Source organism: Coturnix japonica, chromosome 7 (genome assembly GCF_054131305.1).
Source record: "Coturnix japonica strain WE chromosome 7, WE-NBRP24, whole genome shotgun sequence".
Classification (NCBI taxonomy): Eukaryota; Metazoa; Chordata; class Aves; order Galliformes; family Phasianidae; genus Coturnix; species Coturnix japonica.
The window spans coordinates 31519960-31542735 of NC_140669.1; the positions used below are offsets into that span (position 1 = coordinate 31519960).

Consider the following 22776-nt stretch of genomic DNA (forward strand, 5'->3'; position numbering starts at 1 on the left):
GATCTTGAATCTTCCATGTTCATCTTGTAGGGGAAACAGGAACTGAAGAATCATAATGATGAAAAGCCCTGTAAATATTTTTAGTTCTTTGTGCACAAGATAATGATGTATGAGTTCTAAATGCTCTATTAATTTTATCCCTGCTGGTCTCTCTTTATGTACTCTTCTCACCTAAATAACCTGTAGCAATCAGTCATTTGTAACCTCTAGCTTTCAAGTCTTTTTTTACTTCCACCAAGATCAAATTCATTGAAGCCACTGCGTTAACACAGCACAGTCTTGCATAGTTACTAAGATCTAATCTCAGTTGCATCAGAACACTACTGTTTTAATGAAGATGTCGTGCCTTTGATCCTTTTGCCTCTCAGTACTGGATAATTGTCACTGCTGTCCAGTACCAAGTACAGACAGCAGAACATCACCAATGGACATGCTCCAACAGTGAGGAAATCTACCAGTTGAAGCAATTAATTTTGGAAAGAAACAACTAAATCAGTGCCCAAGGCCACGGTAATGGAACCAGGGAGTATTGCAAGAGCTAGAATAGCTAGGAATCCACATCAAACCATCTTTCGTGTGCAGAGGGGAAGAAGAGATTATGCCTCAATCTCTACCAGAGCCAACACCAGTTTTAGGAGCCAAGCTAAACTTGGGACGGTGCTGCTAGCAAAATCCTTCTGTAAAACTAAGCAAGGTTCTTCACAGCACCCACAAGCCAGCACCAGATTACAGTTTCAGGTCATATGAAGCAAGAAATCCTATCCCTGGAGTTGCATTTAATTAGGAGGGATGTGTGGGAGCACACAGTGACAAACATGGAGTTGCCATCAAGGAGGGAAGATCACTGTGGTGGTTTACCCTTCAGTGTCAGAGTTTAGCTCACAATTCAAAGGGAGGCTTTTCCCTTCCATCAGAGGAGTCACCTGGTCAAGAACTCTGGAGAGAGAATTATGTGACAGTGGGTGTCTCCAAAGTTATTTCTGGAGGAAGGAAGTCTGGATTAAATTCAGATCTGCGGGATGAAAGCTAATGGAAACATAAATCAGCCTACCAGACTGTAGTCCGCATTGCTTTATGGTTACATATAAAACATGCCATGCAGCACTGTCTATCCTCTTACAGAAAGGCAACGCCACACTAAGACCTGCCAGATGAAGATCTGTGAAGTAAACCAATTGAAATATCCAAACACACTGAAATATGGATGAGAATTTACAATCCATTTTCAGAACAAGGCTGGGGTGAACAAGGGGCACATGTGTGATGGTACAAGCTTACCTAGTTAGTCACAGGCCTTGCTAGAAATGATTGATCCTCAAGATCTTGCAGGATAAATTAGAAACATCTATTAGGTGTCATCTTGCTGTAGTAACATTGGAAACAGCAAAAAGCCAGTGCAACAGCCTAGAAACTTGTCTGCAGAGTGGAAAGGGCTGATTGGGCACAGCTCTATGCATCTGCATGCAAAAGGCAAAAATCCACAAGCAGAGCCAGCAGAGCACTGAAAGCATGCAGGAAAACAAGCTCTTTGGGGCTCAGAATCAACAGGAGGGGCGGATATAGAGAGAGTTTGTTGTGCATTCAGAAACAAAACTATCTACGCTCTCCTGCAAGTTTAGAATGAGATGGCGTCAAGGCTGACTCAGGATTTTCTTGTTCTTCTACCAAAAAATAACCCTGCCAAACCCACATTCCATCCTGCCACTCATACAATAAGAGAAAACAGCACTTTGCTGCGCTCTGCATCTGAATACTTGGCCAGCTGCACCAGCCGCAACACATGCTGAAGAAGACAAAGTTCCTCCTTGGAGAGCACAGACCTTTGGATCAGGAGAAATGCAGCAGCACAGTCATCTCTTCACTAAATGTTACTTTGCTTGTCTCATTATTACTATAGAAATCTGTGCTTACCGACAGCACTCATTCTAGAAGCACGTGTGTAGATGGTTCTGCAGACTACACTGCGGTGCTTTAAGCTCACCACGTGAAGACGCTTCATTCTTTCCCCTTCCTTGCTAAAAACCAGGATTTGATTTTTCACTTACACTGTAAGCCTGGGGGAGGAAAAATCCATTTTTCTCTCTCTGTGCTTCAGTTAAAGAAGGAAATAAGTAACATGAGCCATGAAAGGCCTTTGATCCAGAACTAGGGAATGTAAATGCTTTGCAGATGCCAAATAAGGATGTTTCCAAAGAAAAAGAAAACAAAGCATTTTCTACCCCAACCTCTTTTCATTCCCAAAGAAGGAAGGAGACTTTTACAAGATTCTGATACACGTTCAGTTTCTCCAAGAGGTTGGTTCTGTTTTCAATAATTCATCTGAACAAACAACTGATGGCTTTGACAGAGGATTATTGTGTTCATGCGAGGGAAAAAATAAAGAATCTTGAGTTCAGGAGTATCTCTTAAAGCCACAGAGAGAATGGGAGGGATGGCAGAAAAGCACCAACCTCTTTAGCAGCAACGGTGCCACACCGCCTGCACGACACATCCCGGGATGTCCACGCACATATTGAGACTGACAAAGCAGAGGCAGAGTAATGCCACGGATTGGAAGGTGCTGTGGGTGACTGGCTTTATTTGTACGACATTTTTGGACAGCACACGACCCTGCTCTTACAAACACAGCATCAACATTGCTTCATCCGACACGCTCTTTACCAAACCCCTGCCTCTGTGGCTAAGAATTGCTGGGAGGCTCCAATAAACAAATGACAGAGATCCAAGAGACTAAAATATTAAGTGTTTCTAACTCAACCCAACTTGCCTTTCTTAGGGCTGAGGAGCCTGCCTTCTATTTACGTGAGCTGGAACAAGGTATCTGGAAGGAAAGTCAGGACCCCGGGATTAAGTAAGTCTGGTGCAGCCCAGTCAATTCCCTTTTAAATGGATTTGTCTTTCACTGTTAGAATCCTTTCACAGCTCACATAAAGGGAATCTCTCCTACATGCTGGTATTACTTCTTTTTGAAAGATAAGTATCCTTTACCTATGCAGAGCAAAACACACAGTTCTTTCAGAATCGTATGCTATTACACATCCACGTTGCACAATATTTTGGTGCAAAAAAAGATGGAATAAAGCACAGCACGCTGTTTCCTTGTTTCAAGATTAAAATCTACCATTTCAGTCTAACGCAGACAGGCCCTGCGCTTGTGTGGTGCCCCAAGGATATATGTAAGATTCCGTATGAGCGCAGATGTCTCCCCAATCCTCTTGCAAGATCGGAAGATTGGGTCAATGGCTGCGCTCCAGAAAATGTCACTATTAACATCTCCAGACATAATCACAGCTACAGCACAAGAATAAAGCAGGTCAGAGATACTTGGGCTCCTAAGCTGATGGTGCAGCTGCCTTGCTCCCCTCTAATTCCCTAAATCCTATGGCACAGTGAGAATGAAAAAGCACTGCTGTACCAAAGCAGTGCCATGAAGTAGCAGCGTGCAACTCAGCCATGATAAATCTTGATCTCTGGTAAAGGTGAGATCTCACTCAGCAGCCTCACAGAACAAAACTGTGAGTGTATGGCAACAGAAATATTTATTGGTTCATTTACTTTGCATCACTAGCACAGATGATATAATAATGCACTTAAATATGCCAGTATTAGTGGAATATTCCCTGCAATGAAGCACCTTGTTGAGCCGCAGTGCCAAGTAGGGCTGCATGGCTTTAATCACAACAGCCTGCAGTTCAGTGTGAGACTCCTTACCAAGTCCTCCATGTCACACTGCTGATTTGCTAATGGCTTAGGATAGTTGACAACAGGCTGTGCTCTCCTGTATCTGGACAGATGGCTCACATTCACTCCAGCAACACAGCTTAACCAATGTGAACTAAGGAACACCAAGAAGCCTTCTTATCCCACCAGTGAGACACAGCCGAGCTGTGAAGGGAAGGGGACCTGCCACCAAAGGATGGCTGAGGCACCATACAGCATCAGCTGGGCTCCCAGCTGCCTTCTCATGGGCAGCCTGCAGGGCGGAACCCCTGCTGCCAACTTGCCTTGCAGTCTCTGGATGCAAGTAAATATTTACCTTTTCAGCAGTTACTAAACTAAAACACTTTTTAGGCCACATGAATAACATGCAAAATGAAACGCTGCTCAGCTTCACTACCATGGAAGAAGGAAGATGATGGGACTGCAAGCACTACAGGCACAGCACTGCTTGCTGTACACAGTCTGAGTGCTGGAGCTGGCACTCACACAGCATTTCCCCACTCATCTCTGCTCACAGAGCTGCACTTGCCCATTTGCTCACAAGTCGGATCCTTGTGCTCCTCCCTGCAGGCCCTAAAACCAGCACTCAGCCCATGGCTAACACAGGCTAAGTGTTATCCTCCCACAGATGGGGCCTGGGAGAAACTTGGGTGAGAAGCGTCAACTTCCAGAAGCACAAGATAGTTAAAAATGAATAGGAAACTTCACAAAGTAACTGCATGCAGTGCAAATATACATCATTTCAAATACACATCATTCTAGATCTTATTTTACATAACACTGCGCCAAGAGCCCAGTTCTTAACTCCCCATCTTGAAGAAACACATTGTCAGGTAAGCTCCACAGCACTGCATGGGAGCACCTGGTACTGGCTACTATTAGCAAAGCCCAGGACCTCTTAGTTAGGGTACCTGCAGTTTTGTTTGGATCTAAGCATAAGAAAAAGAAAGGAAAAAACTCACCGACTCTGAGGCCTCCAAGGTAGGTACTCACTGCAAGAACTCCACTAAGGAACAACCTCCAGAAAGAGATGCTGCCTTAGTGGTGGTCAGCCCTTAATTGGGATCTGGGAGAGGTGGAGTCAAGCTCCACCTCTTCCATGAGCATAGCTGAATTACCTTCACCTGTGCTCCCAGAGCTGACCCATGACTTGCCTCAGTGGTTTAATCAGAGGTTCAGGGTGGGCACCTGCGTTACATATCCCTATACCATTGTGAAGGATGCAGAGCATTCTTCTGTCACAAGCAGTTTTCTATCTCAAACACCTAAAAACAACACGTGAAAGCATAGTATGTCTGAAGTTTATACTACAGATCTGTCTCTGATGGCCAAAGCACAAAGCTGCCTGGAAAGAAACTATAACCAGCAGTAATGAAATAAGCTGCCCCCAGAGCATAAATGCTGCTGCTTTATTTTTTTCCTTGCCCATGGGCAGCCAAAGGTGGGTGTATGAACATTGGAAAGTTAATTTTCCAGCTTTCAGACAGTGCTTCAGAGAGATCTTTATATATAAACCATGTGATGGCTTATGCAATTACTAATTGCAGCAAGTGCATTATACACATAAATGCACGTGACATTTGGTAATTACACAACTTCAGTCGTGTAATTGTTGCAGGATTCCACCACAATTCCATGCACAGAACAGAGTCAGAACAGACGCAGGGTGGTGACAAGTCTCAAGACTTGGTGGGCCAATACATAAAACACCATCACGGACAGTAGATACCAGATTAGAGTCGAAGAGCTCAGCACAAATCAGGTTGGGCTTCTTGTATGAACTGGTTGCTGCCCTGGGCCCATCACACTACATGTTTTGAAAGCAGAACATTCCCTACAAGTTCCCAAAGCACAAAGCATGTGCAGACAAAAAAAAACATTCTTGGAAATGCGCTCCCTAATTAAGATAAACCGGGCTCTGAATCAAGAACTTATAGGAAAAAAAGTTATGCTTTGCCTTAATGCCAACAAGTTCTGAACATGCTTAACAATGCAGTAGTTTGCACAGGCAAAAAGCAAAGCAGAATAGCAAACTGTTAAACTGGGACAACACACCTGGCAAACCTGCCTAAGTGAAAAGAGAGCTTGAAGAAGCGGTGGTTGTGCTCAATGATCAATTGTCATCTTATGTTCCAGTTGCCTTAAGCTAAGTTTAAGCTACCATGGCTATATCTTCTGAAACAGATACAATAGTCAACAGAAAATGACAAGAAACAATTACATATGTCATTTTGCTTACGTGTATGCGTTCTTCTCCATGTACTGCCACAAGGTTTGTGCTATGTAGTGGAAGTATTACTACAGCAGTGTTTAACAGTAATGCAAACACACAGCTGAATGCCTAATATATCCTTCAGCAAGCCAAAAGGTTCTGCCTTTTCTCACAGGATATCACTTACCTTCCGCTCCTGTCAGAATTAACTAAGAATCTGGTGCTATAGAAATGGCTGGCTACGTTTCAGCAGGCTTTAAGACCTATCTCTTCATCACCATCCTTTTTCTGTGGGGAAAAAAAAACAAGATAAATATATAGAAACAAATGTGCAGAATAACTTTGTGAGTTTGTGTATAATTAACTTCTCTTTATTGAATGAGGAAATAGCCTTTTTTTTCTCCTGAAGGTCATTTCTTTGGTCTTAAAAAAAAAAAATTCAAACCCAAGCCACCTGGTTCTCATTTCCTGGCCTGTTCCTCATGCCCCAGCTGCATACCATGCTAAAAACAAAGACTCCATTCTTTAATTGTGAATATCGGGCGCCCTTAACCTTCATTTTCCTTTAGGGCCTTGGAACGTCAAAAACCTAATATACAATATCCTCTTTTATTGGCTGAAATAATAAATGGCCGGTTCTATTCCTTTTATCAGCTGGGCTCAAGATCCACAGATCCTTCAAGACTTTGACAAAAGAAATGACTGAATTTCAAAGCAGAATCACTGTATTTGCACACAGTTCTGGTCTGCTGCTTTGGATGACAGGCACAGACTGAAGGGTGCTGTGTTTAAGATGACCTAAGAAGAGGATGGAAATAAGTCACCTCGGACCCTCGTCACCCTATGGTGGCAACTGGCTACTAAAGCACAGGAATATTTATCCATTGGTGGAAATGCTTAAACATGATGGTTTATGAACCGTCTCCTACTTGTGAAAGGAACAGGAGATTCAGAGTGAATGAACCAAGCTTATGTAGATTCTGTAAGAGCTTAAAAAAATCCCCTTATCGGTGAAGCAAACCTAGAGAAAACCTGAAACTCTGATAATCACTAAGGAGAGAAGACACACAACTGACCAGGGAAATCCATCAGCTACAGCCTTGGGATAAGCAAACATAACAAGCAAAGCATGAGATTCTACAGTTGGTTCACAGATGCATATTAAATACCCAGCAATTGCTTTGCTCACACGTCAACACTTCCCACACTTAGTGAAGAACCACAAACTCAAAAGCTGTTCCCCATCCCACTCCAATCTATTAGTAGAGGGTATTCACAGCAACTTCCATACAGAGAAAACATTTCTTGCCTTGAGAGAAGTGGGTAAGAAAATAGTGTGTTGCAACATGGTCTGAAATGTGATTTCACAACAGTTATTGCACCAAAAGGTTGAAGAAAGTGGCCTGTGAGAGACAAGCTTGTGAGAAGTAGCCAAGGGAAAGAAAATAAAGTGAGCCTTGCACTACATGGGTTTAAAGCTAATGAAGTTTGCTTTTGCTTGTCAGCAAAGCTAATAGGCCACAAGGATAACAGCACACAAATTTAATTATTCCTAGCTTTTATGAAGACCACCCTATTCACATTAATGTATCCAGCTCTAACCTTCAGCATGTAGATGTTCTGCCCACCCCCCCAAGCAAAAAGCCACACCAGGCATCAAACTTATGTGTGTGTGAAAATAATGCCTCTATTGGAGCTACTCTCAGGACAAAAAAGTACAACAGAATTCATGTTTGCAACAATTATCAGTGCATTTCATGGTTACTTGCAAACCTTGGCTTACAGACCTGAAATCCTCAGCACATCCAGCATTTCTGCAGCCTTCTGGCACATCCTCCTTCCTTGTTCTTACAGGAACAGCAGGACACCTTGCTCTACCTGGAAAAGGTAGAGGTCTCTACCATGGGATGAAAAAATGGAGCGTAACAAGACATGGAATGGGCTCCATCTCCACATCTCCACTCCATTTGGCTGAAGACCAGCTCGTACAGCTCAGGCTGGGCAATGAACATCAGCACCAACCTTACCAGTGTAGAAATACAGGCACACTACTTCCAAGTATTGTCCAAGACAGCTGAGAGTTTGGCAGCTTACACCCTTTGAGACCTTCCTGTACTTGGCATGCTCTGGCCTGAACACAGGAGCAAAATGAGAATGGTCCAGCAGTGACACAGCAGACAGTGATTTGTACTGGGGAATGACCTCTGTCCCCGGATGGATGGATGCCACGTAAATACACGTAACTAACTTTAAGTAAATCCAGCTAGAGGTTTCCCAGTCTCAGTACCTTCAACTCACTGCTATACAAAAAGACCAACAGGTCAATATCCCCATGACAGCATTGCAGTAAAAACTCCTCACTTCACTAAATCCTCTTGGCCTCTCAAGATAATTAATTATGTCAAGATAACTCAGATAATTAAGCGATGTAAGAAACGCACTGAAGATAGCTAACAGTTTTCTCAGCACCTGAAAAGGCAGCTTCAAAAAAGGAATGCTAACAGAACTTCACAAGGATGCTCCTGGTTTAACTGCGCTTATCTCAACTGACTCGCTTCTTCCAGAACGTCCAAGGCTCTTGTTCATTGCTGGTGAAAAAGCAGAGCTAGTGGCAGTGACTCTGTTCAATAACAGCTGTTTGTAGCTGAGAATGTACAGTATTTATTGTGCTCTATTTCGGCTTATCTTGTCAAAAAAGGTGCTTTGTTTCCACCCTTCGCCCTCTCCATTGGCACTTACCCTGTCCTATACTGAAGAACTACTGAAGAAGCAAAGGTGGTGGGACATCTATAAAATAAATGGAATTATTTAGTGAGAAAACACTACTAAAACTGGAGCAAACAATTCAGAGAACAATTAATTCAATCTTTATGTAGGATGTATACCACTACTACAGAAAAAAATCAGTTCCTAACAAATCAGTACCTTCATAAACAACCAAGCTGCCGCCACATCACACCCCCATCTCCAAACAGAAACGTAGGTCTCGAGAGGTAGGGTGGAATTCCCTTATATGCTCAACAATCTCACATTCATGTAAGAGAGGTCAGCTGGCAACACTGGTGAGATGGAAATTAATTGCCCAACTTAAAAACAGACAAGAAGAATACACCTGGTATCCAATCACTAGTATTCGTTGTGTTCTCTTAGGGACATGAGATACTATCCAACACCACCAGAATGATGGAGCCTTGTGTTTTATGTGGCATACCGTCAAGTAGCACCATGTCCTTTTTCTTTCTCTTGAGTACATGCACAGGAAAGAAGAACAAAGAAGGACATGAAACTTTTTTATCTCAAGCTGATGAGATTCACATTCTCCATGTCACATACGCACGCTCTGAATTTATCTCACCTCAGGTGCCCAGTAACTTTCTTAACTCTTCAAAGGAATCACAGCACAGCCTATAAGCATCACTTGGCATTTTATGCAGCCTATCTGTAGCTAGAAGAACTTACTGTGATTGCTGAAGTCATACAAGTGATTTCACACACTACTACTACTACAAATGAACCCTACATCCAGGGTAATTGAGGTCCCTTCCAACCCAGGTCATTCCGTGATTCTGTAATGCAGAAGCAGCAGAACCAACAAGCAATTCACTACTATTTTTTCCAAGAAAACAAACTGCCACCACTACAACTGCCAGCCCGAGTACAGCTCAATTATGGCACGACAAAGATACACACGTTAACTACAGTTTGGATATTTTTCTTATTTATTCAAAAGTTAGGGGATGACAAAAGGGCTAAAATGCTTGACGCCACCTGTTTATTACATGAACAAATACTGAACTCCATCAGAGACTCGTTTGACAAGCCTCTCAGTCCAAAAACCACACACAAATTAGATTTTATACACAAATGTTTATTTCCCAAATAAACAACCCCTTTAAACACAAGGAATGAAACCTAAATCTTCATAAAGATGAACCAAAAATGAAATCCCTCCTGTATACTGTAATCACTGTTTTCTTGGTCACTACTGGCTTTAACTGTTTAACATCAAAAAACAAGGACATATTTAAAAAATCATGCTACTGGATTCCTACCTCTGTCTCTGACCAGTTCTATACTCAGCTCCAATACTTTAAAACTTTACATCATCAAATCTGAAGCATTTATGTGAAGAACAGCTGTGCATTAAACACAAACAACAGAACGAGAAGATTATAAGATGTAGTCAAGTTCATAACGAATATAGGTGTTCTTTTCATCGTTATAGATCCTTGGATAATGTGCTATCAGAGCATCCTGTGAGCCAATGTAGATGGAATTATAAATCTTCCAATAAACGTCTCTGACTTTCCGGGCAGGGTGAAACAAACCCTAGAAAACAAAACAACACTTAATCAAAGCCTCCATTCTAAATGCCTGTTAGTGCTTTTAACCACGTTTTAAACAAGAACCATTTGAAAAGCACTGTGATAATACTTAACCATCAATTATTAGGAACAAACCACAATAAACATGTAACTATCAGTTTTGTGAGTACATAAACTAGCAAGTATTAAGGAAACATTATTTCGGAGACATTCCTTTCTTTGGTTTTTGTAGGGAGAAATTGCACTGGATCTATTTCTAACTGTTACACTCAAATACACAGAAAAGGAGCCTGCACATTCTACCTCCACACATGCATTCACAGAAGCTGGAGAGACGAACATGGATGCAGTGGTATAAATTGTGATCCAGGCACCATTTTCTAACACTTTGCCCTTAAACAGATTTAAACATCTTACTGTTTTCTTTGGCTAGAAAAACATAACATTGATCAAATATCAGTACTATCCTCTCTTTAATAATGCTGCTCGTTATTTGTTCTCATCACACCTTCTGCACTAATAATTTATTCCCCCAATCATTATTAGCTGTCCTCAAATTTGCATGCTTCTACTTCACAAGTCAGAAGTATATATTTATCACTTTATTATTCTAACTCATTTGCTACTTCTACGCTGCTAGTTCTATGCAAGTTTCCCAGGACAATCTGTTATCTCACTAAAAGAAAAGAAAGCAGTTCTCATTGCACGTTTCCATTATCAAAATCCTCAGCACAGAACAGCATGTTAAAAGAGATGAAAAGCCAGACTGTTTTCCTTTACTGGAAATCTCCTTCAGCTGACTTCTCATCTCCTAAAGAGAATCACAGAATGTTTGGATTGGAAGGGACCTTTAAGATCATCTAATTCCTCCCCTCTGCTATAGGCCTCCCTCTAGAGCAGGTTGCTCTAAGCTCCCTCCCATCCCATATGCTCCCAACAGGTGACAGAAGCCTGTTTGGTAACTGCTGCCCGAGCAGCACACATCAGCACATACCTGCAGACAATACTGCAACATTCGGCAAGGGCCAATAGCAACTCTGAGGCCCTCCAGAGCCCCCATGACAGCCTGAATGACGTGCGGAGAGGTTTCAAACACATTAGGCCATACGTAATTTAACAAATGATTAAGAGAATCTTCGCAGCCAAACCCATAAACACCAAGAGACATGTGCTGCACCACAGCACTGGCTGTTTGTCTGTGTACAAGATCTCTGAAAAGAAAACAACGGTGTGTTAGTAAATCAAACTTAGAAGCAACAGACCTGGCCAAGCATCATGATTATTTTCAATTACATTATTTTCAAAGCATCGATATATGCTTTTAACCCACATCTACTGGCAATAAGAGGCAAAGTAACCAAACACAGATTAATTCAAAGGACAGTTTTCTGGCCATTACTGCGCTATAAACTCTGTAGCAAGGGGACTAACAGAAATGATTAGAAGTGGTTTTAACACAGCAAATATCAACTAAAATGGCTTTACCGTTTTCATCTTCAAAAGAGTTAGCAAAATAGGAGTATATAACCTGAATTATTTGTAATAACAATGTTTGTTACTGAGCAATTTTTAGCAAACAAGGACAAAGAGATTATTTGCTGTTAAGACCCAGTTACGTATTTAATGTGACTGTGGCTAACTGGACCATACGTAGAAAGAATTGCACTCACCTGTCCATTAAAGCATCTTCAAGCAATGGCGTAACGGCATAAATATAATCTTTTCCCATCTCTCCAATGTACTCAAACAGGAAAGAAAGAGATTTCAACACACCATTCTGGACATTCAGTTCTGGAACTCTGTATTCATTCATGAGCGCAGGCAGCACTGTGAAAGGTGAGCATGTTTCAGCTACAATAGCAATGGCTACAGTAGTACATACTCTGTTCTGCCTTTCCTGTACTTTCAAGTTATTCAGCAGTGTAGCCAAGACATCATGAGGTCTGGAAGAGAAAATACGTACACATACATCAATATATTTGATGAGAATGCAGGTAAATTAGTTGACACTGAAACAGAAAACAGCGCAAGAATGCGGCTTAGCCCTTCAGGAAGTCCCTGAGGAACACCATAAACCATAATATAGCAACAGAGAAAAGCAAGCTCAAGACATTTCTTTTTAAATCACCTATTTTTTATTAAGAAACCAAAACACACCAACCCTCTCTCTAAACTTAGCTTTTGTTCAGCCTATAGGTAGTTTGTAAACCAACTCCAGGAGACAGTAGTAGCCTTCCCGTTATTACTCTGATCCCACAGGTAATTAAAACTTGAAAACAATTTAACACATGAATTCCAGGTAACTTTTGACAGAGATATGCAACTAGGCACAGAGAAGCCCAGTTAGTGCATTGCTTGCTAGCTGGTTATTTCTGCTTGAAATCAATAGCTGGTCACTCATTTAAGAGTGTGCAGAGAAACAGGATTTGTGCTTCAAGCAATGATTTGCTGACTTGCAATACTTCACTGTGGAAGTAAAATAAACAAACCCCGTGCTAATCAAAAAAAGCACTGATTTAAGGAAAAATAAGAGAAACAGTAGTTAAAGGAGAGCTATGAAAGAATACAGAGAGTCTGACTGTGTATCACACTATAAAAACTCGAGCAGACAAGCATATCTTAATATCAGTTTAAACTTGCTAGCCTACCAATTCAGTTCTAAAGCATAGCACCCTACGCTATAAGAATGTGTCTATATTCTCCTACTAGATAAATAAAAACCAAGTGTACACCTTTAACATGTGAACTGTAGAGGAGTTTGAATATTTGTCTCCAGTAACATTCACAATCATCACTACGTGAGATAACTGTGTGTAGAAGTAGATAAAGCATTAGACCAACTTACCCAATAGCTTTTGCAATATATCCAAAAGTATTTACTGTGGCTCTTCGAATAGCTTTCTTGTGAGCTTTTAGTAACTCAAGCAGCTCAAAGCAGATCCTCATCCATTCTCTTGCAGAAACATATTCTGCACCTCTGAAGGAGAATAAAGTGAGTTTAAAGTGAGTTCTCTTCAATTCTGCACGAAGCTTTGGAGTATAATCTCATAAACTGCAATATCTATTTATTCACTATCAACAGAGGAATGTTATTTAAGCAATAAATACTATATATAGTATAGTATGTCTATATATATATATACACACACACTGTATATAGTTTAATAGCTAATACCCTTTATAGACCTTCACTGATTAACAGTTTACAAAGAACACAGATGTAATAACTTTACAATTTGAAAACGCAGAAAATATACTTGTTACAAAACACCTGCAGATAGCATCATTACAATAACAGATCATTTCTTATATACTTCACCTTAAAACACTAAGCTAAACTTTCAAAATAAAGCTTAAGAAATAACAGGAGATGCAAAAGACCCAGATGTCAAACTCGATACTCTAGTGTAGCTTCTGCTACAGTAATAGCTTCCAGAGAGAATCAGTTACATTACATGAGTAATCGTTACTCAGCTTACCTGTCTGCAATACGCCCAACCAAATCGATACAATTCTCCTGTACTTTCTCATGTCTGTTCTTCAAAATAGGCGTAAGCCGGGGCAGCAGATCTTTGATAGGAGGGGTCATCTTGTGCATACCTATTGAATTCAAAGAGGCATGGTAAGTTCCACATTCTTTTCATTTCGCTCTTGAACAGGCACACAATCATTACATAAACGTACCTATGACGTTAACAATAGCCTTAAGTGCTCCCAGTATGCTGCCCAGTACTTCCGGATATTCTTCACCCAGGTACTCATACAACACAACTCCCAGATGTCCCATCAGTTTTTCCTACAAGAAAGTGAGAAGATTTCACAGTTAAACTTTGCTCCTCGTTACTATCACATACTGTAGCTCATTTGATCCAAGTCAATTCAATACCTCTTGACAAGTCTTCATGACCACTGCGGTACGAGAGATGAGGTCAGCAGCCTGCTGCCGCACCTTAGCTGACTTGTTGTTCAGACGCCACAGAACAGTACCGCAGATCTGTGGCAAGTAGGGCTTCACTCTTTTGCCAAGGGCGTTAACCACTGTGCCAAAGCCATTCAGCATCACAGAATCCTGCGTGTTAAAACACAAGACAATTAGATCAAAAACACCACACGATCATTAAATCTGGCATCATCTTAAACTGTTATTAAAACGCGAACGTTCTACAGCCAGTACGAGGATGCCATTGATCTGAGCACTGAAATCTGTGCAAGGGTTGAAAACATCTGACTCACAGCTATACGTTTCTCCCTAACCAAGTGTGAGCTACCTTTCAGTTAAGTTGAATGTAACTAAGTAAGCTGGCCATACCTCTGTGGTCTGTTCTTGAAAGGCATACAAGATCCCATCAATAAGTTGTTCTTCTAGCTTGTGATCAATGTCTGCTGCACCCAGATTTCCCATTATCTTCTCAATTGTTTCCATGACCATTTTTCTGTACTGCTCAGCCTCGTCTTTCAGATCATCCACAATCCTAGAAATTATTTCTGCTGCTCCAACTTTATTTGCCAGCTCCACTGTTGTATCCACCAGCTGAAATACACAAATAGTTACATGAGCAAACACCGTTAAAATCTTTCTGTAACTCTTGAAAATCTCTCCAGCCTGAAACGCATTACCAGCATCATGCTGGTTTCCAATTTCATTGCAGTGCAAATCTCTTGTCACTAAGTTACAAATAGTAATTTTAAAATGGGTTCTATCTAGGAAAAGAGTAAAAACGCAACGGCACAGAGAAAGGAGGAGCTCTAAACTTGCCTTCAGACCAATCAAGTATTCTTTAAGCTCACAGTGAACAACAGTTTTCACCTTTTGAAATCATCCAGTTTTAAGACACAAACAGGGTGAACGACCTCACTTTAGAACTGATGTAGATTCATATTCGCAGATAAAATGCCAGGTGTCAAAGTCCTGACTGAACAGTTTGTAAACCACAGTTCAGACATGGGACGTACAAGACACAAAACCAAGGACTCATACTAAACAAACACCCCAATACAAATGTTGTTCTATTACAAAAATATAATTCAACTGGAAAAATACCTGTCTGTAATTCCTCCTGTCCAATGCCATTCTGTGCTGCCAGAAGTGTTTGAAAAATGGTGGCAAGATCTCTGTTTTAATGTAGTTTGCTTCAACACCATCTGTACCACAGCACTGCTTTACCACCTAGTGGGAAAAAAAAGCCAACAGTGTTAATTCTGTGTACAGTTTGTTTGGTTGTGGTGTTTTGGTTTTGTCTTAAAGAAAAGGAAACATATATTCAATGTTAACGCTAAACGTTCAGTTTTTATCAGTTTAATTTATTCCACTGCCAGTGTCTGAACAAATAATTCTGACGTACCTTCAAAACAATCTTTTTCATCTCTTCATCAGGAGACTGGAACTCTCTGATAAGAATAAGCATGACTTCTCTGGTATAATAGTTTGCATACTCAGCATCCATGAGCGGTATCAGGTAACCAATAGCCTTCAAAAAGGCAGCCAACCCCTATTTAAATGAAAAAATATATTCCCAGTGAGTTACGGAAGATACATATTCATTTCAGTTTAAACTGGAAGTATTTTAGACATACCTTTCCTCTGTGTTGACGTATACCCTTCCACAAGGGCTTCAGAACGGAATCAAATGACTCAATACCATAGGGAGTAGCTGCCTCAGCTAAAGCAGCAATAGCCAAAGCACTGATGGTACGAACCTTCTGCTGCTCATCCACAAGACCTGCAAAAGAACACACTCTTTAGTACAACTTTGCATATCTTACACTCAAAATAGCAAAAACATGCAGATAGGATAAAAAAGCAATCACTTAGTTTTTAGGAAAACAATCAGTGTTTCTCTTTTGAAGTCAAGCAAGTTATTTCTCACTGTAAAAAAGGCTACACAGAACTTTGCCTTTTTAACACTCCATCCCAACAAGGCACAGGAGAAACATTCTAAATACAAATCTTAAGCTAAAGAAAGCAGAACGTACCATGTTCGATAATTTCAACCAAGCTCCTGAGATGAGGCAAGATAGCACAACCCATAAGAATAGCAATTTGCTGCACAATCTTGATGCCTGTATGCCTCGCTTGCCAGGACTTTTTGCTTTTACAGACAGCTTTCAAGAACGGCAACAGAGAAGGAATGCCCAAAGCAGAGGCAACAACAGCAAAGGCTCGAGCTGTGGTATTTCGGACATATTCATCCATGTTATCAATATCAGGTCGCATCGTAGAAATCATTGTTGCCAAACCAGCAGCCTGAAAGAAGAACATACAAAACACACAGATTTATCAACAGCATGCTACGTTTTGCTGCCATGACTATAAGCAGCTCCATGTGGCTATATACAAGCTAATTCCTACCATAGGATTACAATTTATTACCTTAGCCAAGTTGGAAATAATTTCTCTGCCTTCCACTCTGGCGTAATAGTCTTCATCAATCAGCAGTGGTTCAATGACAACAAGAATCTGAAAAAGATGAAAAAATACACATTTCCATTTGTGAATAGGTAGTATTTCTGGTCCTAGTAAGAAAATTATGATTCCATGAAGCTGAGATAATTCCATCGATTAAAGCTTTCAACTCTGTGATGACCTACGAAGTCTTAGATCTGTTATGCCTTTTTTTCCCCCCTCCGATTCTCTCTGAAGAACCTCCCCCACAGATTCTAGCTACATCAGGTAAAATCTCTCTCCCTCTCCCAAGTGTGCATTAACATTTTAACATTATGCCTTAGTACTGTAATATCTGCAATTGGATCACACTACAATAGGTTCAAGTTTGACTGAGAAAGAAACACAAAAGCAACACGATATTGCCTTCTCTTCTGCTATGCAAATGAACTGTACAATTCCCCCACCATGATCACAAAAAGCAAATCAAAGATGAGCAAACTGCAACAGACCTTATGTACGTATGGTCGGACCAGGTCATCCAGTTTGTACAGAATTCTGTCTATGACTTTGACAAGTAAGTGGCGCTCCTGATCCTCCAGTGTTGGTGACATCAGCAATGGCAGAATCTGATTAAACAACGGCCCAGCTCCAAATTCCCGAGCTTTATCAGTAATTTGTCTCAATGCAGCCTGAAAAACAACAACAACAAAGGCAACTGTCACTTAAACTAAGGAAACAATACTGAACAGTTATTGGACAAGTAGGTATTAAGCAAGTTAAAACACAATCTATTGTAACCATGAGCTTCACAATACTTGTTCCTACCACCATTTTCTACACAAATACATATGATGAGAAGACTCAGTTATTCTATTTTCAAGGAAAGCATGGCTCAGTACTAAGAATGGCACCATCTAAAAAGGCATTTTACACAGCACTCACTTCAGGTGCTCAGATCAGCTTAGAGTGAAACGGCCAAAAATGGATAATCTATTGCATCAGCGAGCTAGGAACTTAAGTTGGCAGTATAGCTCATAAGAAGCCAAATATAGAGAATTACAAAGCCCTGTAACCAAAAAGCACAACAGAATCTTCTCTCCCATAATTAAGAATTATTGTATTATATTCTGTAAATCATATGACACTTAGCAATCAGTATTACTGCACAAAGAGCAGCAACAACAAGCAACACGGACACAGATGGAAGAGAAAGCATTAAACACACAGCAAAGCTTAGGAGGTAATTTTGAAGAGAATCCTATGGACAAGCAGGTGAAAAGAAAGACATAGTCTGAAGATGCAATGGCAGTGTGTTAACAGATGAAGTGCTAAGAATGTCTGCTAATCTCACCTTTCTCATGGGAGGTGTGCCGTTCTTTATTTTCAGAAGTAATTTCATTATCTTCCTCTCCTTCTGCTCTTCAGGACTAAGAGTTGATTCATCAACATCAACCTAGAAATAATTCCAGACAAATTAACAGGCATTGGTATACCTCAAAAGATCAGAAAACTTTAATCAGCACAAGTGAAATATCATTTACCAGCAGCTTATCAAAATACTGGATATCATCTGGCTTCAGGAATGGAAGGTTGCCAGAAGGCTGGTCATTGACACTCTTCATAGTCCGGTCCTCTGTCTGCATGTGGAATCCAGTCATACCACCCAAAGGTGTGGGAGTTGCCGTAAGTTTACGTGCTGGAGTACGAATAGGTACATAACCAGCTGGTGGGGGAAGAACCTGAAGAAGAAAGAAGGAAATATGCTAAAAACTGCACCACAGAACTAATGTAAAGAACCTTCACAGCCTTCAAGGCTCATCTTACCACAACAGATGCAAATTGAGCAAGGTCCCAAATGCAGAACAGAAATAAAACAGAACATATGTTTTTAGCCCTCCATAGATTTGTGTGTTACTGCATACATCAGATCCCACATACAGTGATTTAATTCACAAATTCAGCAGGATAGTTCATATTCATGCTTATTCTCTATTGACAGTATTTTAGATGAGGGCTTGGGTAACGGACTTAACAAGTCTTTAGAAACTATTTAACCCCCCCCCCCCTTCACTATTTGTATCAACACTGTGTACTTGTTAAGTCAGAATCCATCACCCTCTCCCTGTCTTTCCACATTTGCGCTTTCTTTCTGAACTCAGCAGACATTCTTAAGGCTGAGAAGCAAAATAAGAACTGGACACTGAAATAAACATTAATTTCTCACTTTCTAATGGATTTATAATAAATGAGCAACCAAACCAAACCAATTTCTACGTGAATTAATCAACAGCTTCTATGAAACACTCTGAAATACATGTTGGATTTATTTTTTTTCTTTTTTAATCAATATCCCCTGACAAAAGAAAACTATCAGTCTGCTGCAGCAGCCTCACCCTAATTAATTACCTTATATCCTTCAGGGAACATAGCATCCAATTCTTCATCAGAAAGTGGTCTGTTTCTCTCATCAATTTCCCTCTCCCAACGCCAAGCCTGCAGCTGTTCAGGAGTCATGCTCATGATATGACCTATATTCAAATAAAAATGTTTTTTTTTAATAACTTCCATAAACAGAAGATAGATTTACTTCAAGTGTCTTCTTGAGCAAAACTTTCCACACTAGCAAATATGACACGTCTTTACTATCTAGACTGAACACAGACATCAGCCTTAGCTCCTATGGGCATTAAAATAGGTAAATTGAACACATACTAACTGTATAGTTAGTATATGAGAACTGTACACAAGGTAAAAGTCTATTTCGGTATACAATATAAATGTTGGAGCTTCATTTTCATGTAAAAAAGTGAAGCCTTAGAGAACAGATTGGGCTTACCTGGCGTAGGAGTTGCCATGTTCATAGCTGGTGTTCCAATGGGTGTTTTGCCAGGTGTCAGAACAGGAGTGCTGCCACCCATCTGGCTAGCAGGTGTTTCATCCCATCGGGACTTTCTTTTACTTGCTCCTGGGGTTGGTGTCTCGCCAATGGAATCACCACCTCTATCAGTACGTGGAGTCTCAGCCCATCCACTGCCATGTCCCGGAGTATCTAAAATAAAACAACACAGTTCTTGTAGAAAACTGAACAGTACTATGCTCCAACTACAGCAAAAACATCCAAGTCCATTTTTATTATCTCATCCTCATTCTTCCATGAATCAGCAAGCATACAAGTGGGTTAAGCTGACAGAATTCAGTGCTATGCAAACTCGGATAAAAACATCACATCAGCCACTAGATGTCAGAATGTAATCACTTCCTGCTGTTTGTTTGCTTCTATTGCTCATGTAAGGTGAAAAACTCCTACAGTATTTGCCATTCAAAACTTCTTAGACGCTCTCCAATTCGCCATACATACCTCGTTCTGTTTTAGGAGTTTCATCCCATCGATTTTTACGTGCGCTGGAAGTGGCACCTCCATGGCCTGGTGTTGCATGACCAGGTGTGTCCCGTCCAGGCGTCGCGGCTCCTGCTGGCGTGTGACTGGGAGTGGGATCCCATATCTTTGAGCCAGGGGTGGCACCGGGAGTTTCGCTACCCTTTGCACGGCCTGGAGTTTCATCCCACCGCAGGGATGGTGTATGTCCAGGAGTCTACACAAGACAAAAGCCTAAGTATTAACCTCTCTCCTCTATGCAGTAGAAGACTGCTGTTTTTATTCCTTTACAGCATGTACATGTCAGAGTAAGAAGCCTGAATTTCAAGTGGATTGGCATTAATATCTGCTACATACAAACTGATGGACACAGGGATTATTACCTCTGCTTGATCCCAACTGGATAACTTCTTAGGTGTTGCACCAGGAGTCTGATCAGCTGTTTGATCCCAACGCCGCTTGCGCTTTGAAGGTGGCTGAGACGCGGCTCCATTGACGACTTTAAGCTCTCCAGCTTTAGCTTTTTCAGCTAGCTGCTGTCTAATCTCCCTCTATTCAACAACACAAAAAGATAAACTTATTTCATAAGAAGGCCTCTACAAATTAGATTATTAAGAGTTTTTTCAGTTGTATCAGTTATCTTTTTACGTCCAAATAACATGTCATTAGCCACTCTAATTTCAAATTCTTCCATAGCAACAGGGCTACGTGTTTGGAGGGACTACGTTTAAATTCATTTGCTACCCAAGTTCATAGTATAGCAGAAATACAACTGTACAGAATGTTTTAGCGCTGTCGGTTTCTATTTCCCATATGAACACCTAAGAACTACTACTAGCCTGTTTCAAATGAATTCCACCTCAGTAAATTATTAAAGAGGGATGAATTAGAAAATAAACTCACACGAGTTATACACTGAGACATTAAAAAAGCCATGAGTTCTCATTTAGAATTCCAAAATGACACTGTTGAAACACCACACTCACAGACTATTTCTGATTTATCAATTAGTTCATACAGTAAGGCTACCAAAATGGGAAACTATTTCCTCAACCGCTGTTGATTCGAGTAAATCAGTATAAACCAACAAAGGTCAATGGAGCTCTAAAATCTTTCTCCAATTAACCAGACAGCTCTGTAGGTATGACAGAAGAAATCTTATTATATTACCAATATCTTTCAAACTACTATATTGAATTTTTAGTAACTACTAATAGGTGGTTTTACTCAATTTTCTCCTTTCAAGTTTTAAGCCAAATGTTAACCAGCTGTTGCTACTGCAACAAAAGCCTATTAAAAACCCCCTGGATTCTCTTTATATAAAGCTCACAAAAACAAATCCCTCCAACACAAAACACCCCTCTGTATCTCTCAGGTTCCACTTCTTCACCTCTGAAAGAAAACAGACAACCCGAGAACTACAGAACAATCCAAACTAACATACACTGACAGCATTTCTCCCTTCGTTCTTTTGGTATTATGTGGAACAGACGTCGTTCAAAGCTACCATCCATAAGGTCCACCATCACAGTTCAACATTTACAAAGGAAAAAACCTGAACGATTCAACAGAATTTCCATTCCCACTGCTCCTATGGCCATTTCTCAGGCAGCAGAATGAAACCAAGTTCACAAACAAACCCCACCCCCAACTCACCTCTTCTTTTGTTAAATGCTGTTCACGCATAACATCCATGTACGTTCTGGCATTCATTTTAGGGTCTGGTGTCTTCCCTCCTGTAGAAGAGAACAGCAACAGGAATGGAGCACAATGAGTACAGGGTAAGCAGAATCTACCAACTTTTTCTATAGTCCTGCTCTAATATTATTTTATTCCATGATCATTTAATTTTACTTTTTGATTGAAAATTTTTAAAATTACGTGTATCTTACGTTTATTCAGTTTGCTGATCAATTTAACCTGTTTGAACACAAACGTAACTACTGCAGTTTCAAACAAATATTTTAAAGCAGATATAAATGATAGAATGACAACACAGTTAAGAGTCTTCAGAAGTGATGGGTTCCTGGGTTGCTAATCCGGAATACGTACACTTTCGTGCCTTTGTCTCCATCAGCAGTTCTGACTTCAAGCAGCAGAATAGAAGCCTAGAAAATTATCTCTTTACCATTAGTAACACTTTGGAAAGATATTTATATTCAAAACATTACCTTGTGCAAGCTGCTACATCCTAGTAGTTATCTGACTATAAACAACTACTGCATACCTAAGTAATGTTTAAAATGCTTTATCGTAAGGACCCATTTATAAGTTTGATAAATCTGGACACACCTCCCAGATCTTCCAGTGTCACATTGTAAAAGGGCTTCATTTAAAAAAGCAAGAAATCCCAGAAAACTGATAGCACCTTCCCCCTCCTTTCAAAGAACAACTGCGACTGGGATCTGAACGTAATACATTTACCACCACAACGATACTCACACGAATGGGGTTTGTGTACCATTTGTTCTTTTATGCTCTGTATCTTGAGTTAAAGTTTAACTTTTACATACTTTACAAGAAGCCCGACTTTATATAAATTAAGACTTGTCAAGAAAAACACTATTAATTAAAAGGAATGTGCAGATTGCTATACGAGTGGTATAGCAATATAGTTTAGGAAGAAAATAAAACTCTTAAACATTTCTATGCTGAAGATCATTGCCCAATTGGCTGTGTCACTCTGACACTAGCTTTGATAGGACTTTCCTTTGGAATACTTTTTCACCATAATCTACACAGGATGTGTTGAACTGCA

The 22776-nt window shown here is 40.4% G+C and overlaps 1 protein-coding gene across 6 annotated transcripts in view; it reads right to left on the reverse strand.

Annotated features, from left to right (window-relative positions):
* Window positions 1-9633: 9633 nt before the first annotated feature.
* Window positions 9634-22776, reverse strand: part of SF3B1 (splicing factor 3b subunit 1) — a 31337-nt gene continuing 18194 nt past the window's right edge. For 5 of the 6 annotated variants that reach the window (XM_085552854.1, XM_085552853.1, XM_085552852.1 and 2 more), the window contains 21 exons: window positions 21675-21754; window positions 20402-20569; window positions 20001-20235; window positions 19479-19691; window positions 19049-19170; window positions 18184-18381; window positions 17994-18095; window positions 17152-17331; window positions 16628-16714; window positions 16231-16501; window positions 15832-15977; window positions 15600-15746; window positions 15299-15424; window positions 14567-14788; window positions 14144-14326; window positions 13942-14053; window positions 13737-13857; window positions 13103-13234; window positions 11928-12200; window positions 11252-11468; window positions 9634-10261 (listed from right to left, as the gene is read on the reverse strand). In XM_085552854.1, the coding sequence (XP_085408980.1) occupies window positions 10103-10261; window positions 11252-11468; window positions 11928-12200; window positions 13103-13234; window positions 13737-13857; window positions 13942-14053; window positions 14144-14326; window positions 14567-14788; window positions 15299-15424; window positions 15600-15746; window positions 15832-15977; window positions 16231-16501; window positions 16628-16714; window positions 17152-17331; window positions 17994-18095; window positions 18184-18381; window positions 19049-19170; window positions 19479-19691; window positions 20001-20235; window positions 20402-20569; window positions 21675-21754 (3494 nt within the window). In that variant the 3' untranslated portion in view covers window positions 9634-10102. Of the gene's footprint in view, window positions 10262-11251; window positions 11469-11927; window positions 12201-13102; window positions 13235-13736; window positions 13858-13941; window positions 14054-14143; window positions 14327-14566; window positions 14789-15298; window positions 15425-15599; window positions 15747-15831; window positions 15978-16230; window positions 16502-16627; window positions 16715-17151; window positions 17332-17993; window positions 18096-18183; window positions 18382-19048; window positions 19171-19478; window positions 19692-20000; window positions 20236-20401; window positions 20570-21674; window positions 21755-22070; window positions 22740-22776 lie in introns of those variants that run through there. The other variant, XM_015867676.3, reaches the window with a different exon arrangement.